The sequence below is a fragment of the Babylonia areolata genome, chromosome 2 (genome assembly GCF_041734735.1).
Source record: "Babylonia areolata isolate BAREFJ2019XMU chromosome 2, ASM4173473v1, whole genome shotgun sequence".
Taxonomy (NCBI): domain Eukaryota; kingdom Metazoa; phylum Mollusca; class Gastropoda; order Neogastropoda; family Buccinidae; genus Babylonia; species Babylonia areolata.
This window is the reverse complement of record NC_134877.1, coordinates 54,294,217-54,295,788: the sequence shown is the minus strand read 5'-3', so window position 1 is coordinate 54,295,788 and position 1,572 is coordinate 54,294,217. Positions and strand designations below refer to the sequence as shown.

The 1,572-nt window shown below is 61.7% G+C and overlaps 1 protein-coding gene across 1 annotated transcript in view; it reads left to right on the top strand.

Moving 5' to 3' along the window:
* Positions 1 to 358: 358 nt before the first annotated feature.
* LOC143277800 (neuropeptide Y receptor type 2-like) overlaps positions 359 to 1,572 on the top strand; it is a 1,323-nt gene continuing 109 nt past the window's right edge. The window contains exon 1 of the mRNA XM_076582706.1: positions 359 to 1,572. This exon is cut by the window's right edge and continues 109 nt beyond it. Within this exon, the coding sequence (XP_076438821.1) occupies positions 359 to 1,572 (1,214 nt within the window).

Here is a 1,572-nt window from a genome sequence, read left to right as displayed (position 1 = left end):
CCAAAAGAGGATCTGAGAGAGCAGTCAAAATTTCACGCAGAAAAATCTGTTCAGATTCAAGTGTAAAAGAATACAATACAATACAATGCAATACAATGCAATACAATGTAACGCAATACAACGCAACACAGCACAGCACAGCACAACACAGCACAACACAACACAGCACAGCACAACACAACACATCACATCACATCACAACACAGTACAATACAACACAGCACAGCACAGCACATCACAATACAACACAATACAACACATCACAATACAACACAGCACAACACAACACAACACATCACAACACAACACATCACAACACAATACAATACAATACAATACAACACAATGTCAATTCCAGATGCCCAGCACAGAGCGGCCCCTGTCCGCGGAGAAGGACCCCAGGAGCTGGGCCCACAACCTCAGCCTGGAGGAGATGCTGCTGTCCTCGGGGCTGGGTTCCGGGGGCCGGTGGTTCGAACCCCTGACAGAACTGTGCCTGGTGCTGGCCTTCAGCCTGGCCGTGCTGCTGGGGCTGATGGGCAATGGGCTGGTGGCCTCCATGCTGTGCCACCAGGCCCGCCTCCGCTCGCCCCGCCACTGGTACCTGCTCAACCTGGTGGTGTCCGACATCCTGACGTGCGTGCTGTGCGTGCCCTTCACGGTGGTCCGCCTGACGCTGAAGGACTGGCGTCTCGGGGAGGTGCTGTGCCGCACGGCCCCCTTTCTGCAGATGACCTACGTGTTCGTGTCCATCTTCACCATCCTGGCCATCGCCGTGGAGAGGTACCGCTCCATCGTCTGCTCCGCCCACCTCAGGGCCCACCACCGCCACCGCCTGGCCCGCGTCGTCATCCCCGCCATCTGGTTGGCGGCGGCGGCCCTGGCCACGCCCCTGGCTGTCACTCACCGCCTGGAGCCCGTGCCCAACGTGACGGGGCGCGAGCAAGGGAAGGGGGAGGGGGAGGAGGTGCTGACGCTCTGCGTGGAGCACTGGGAGAGCGACGTGTGGCTGGGCGTCTACACTGTCGTCCTCCTCCTCTTCCAGTACCTCCTGCCCGCCGCCGCCATCATGGCCCTCCACCTCCTCATCTGTCGCTTCCTGCGCACGCGCGTGCACCTGCGCGCGGACAGCGCGCGCAGCCGGCGAAAGATGGCGCGGCACCGGAAGAACCTGGTGCTGCTGACCGTCATCTCCGTCACCTTCGACGTGCAGTGGCTGCCTATCACCGTCGTCAACATCCTCGCCGACTTCGACCCTGCCCTCTTCCCGTCGGCCCGCCACTTCTGCCTGACCTACTCCCTGTGCCTGCTCTTCGCGCTCACCTCCGTCTTCACTAACCCCGTCGTGTACGGCTGGTACAACTCCAACTTCCGCGGGGACCTGTGCGGAGCCTCCTGCACAAGGGGCGGGGCCAGCGAGGCGTCCGCCTCCTCGGGCGCCAGGACAAGCAGCGGGGCCCTGTCCAGGTTCTACTCCCTGGTGGTCAGGTCCTCGGCCACCAGCCAGCTGCAGGACAGCGGGGAGGAGTACAGGGACGGCAGCTCCCCCCCAGGCCGGGGATCAGTGGGGTC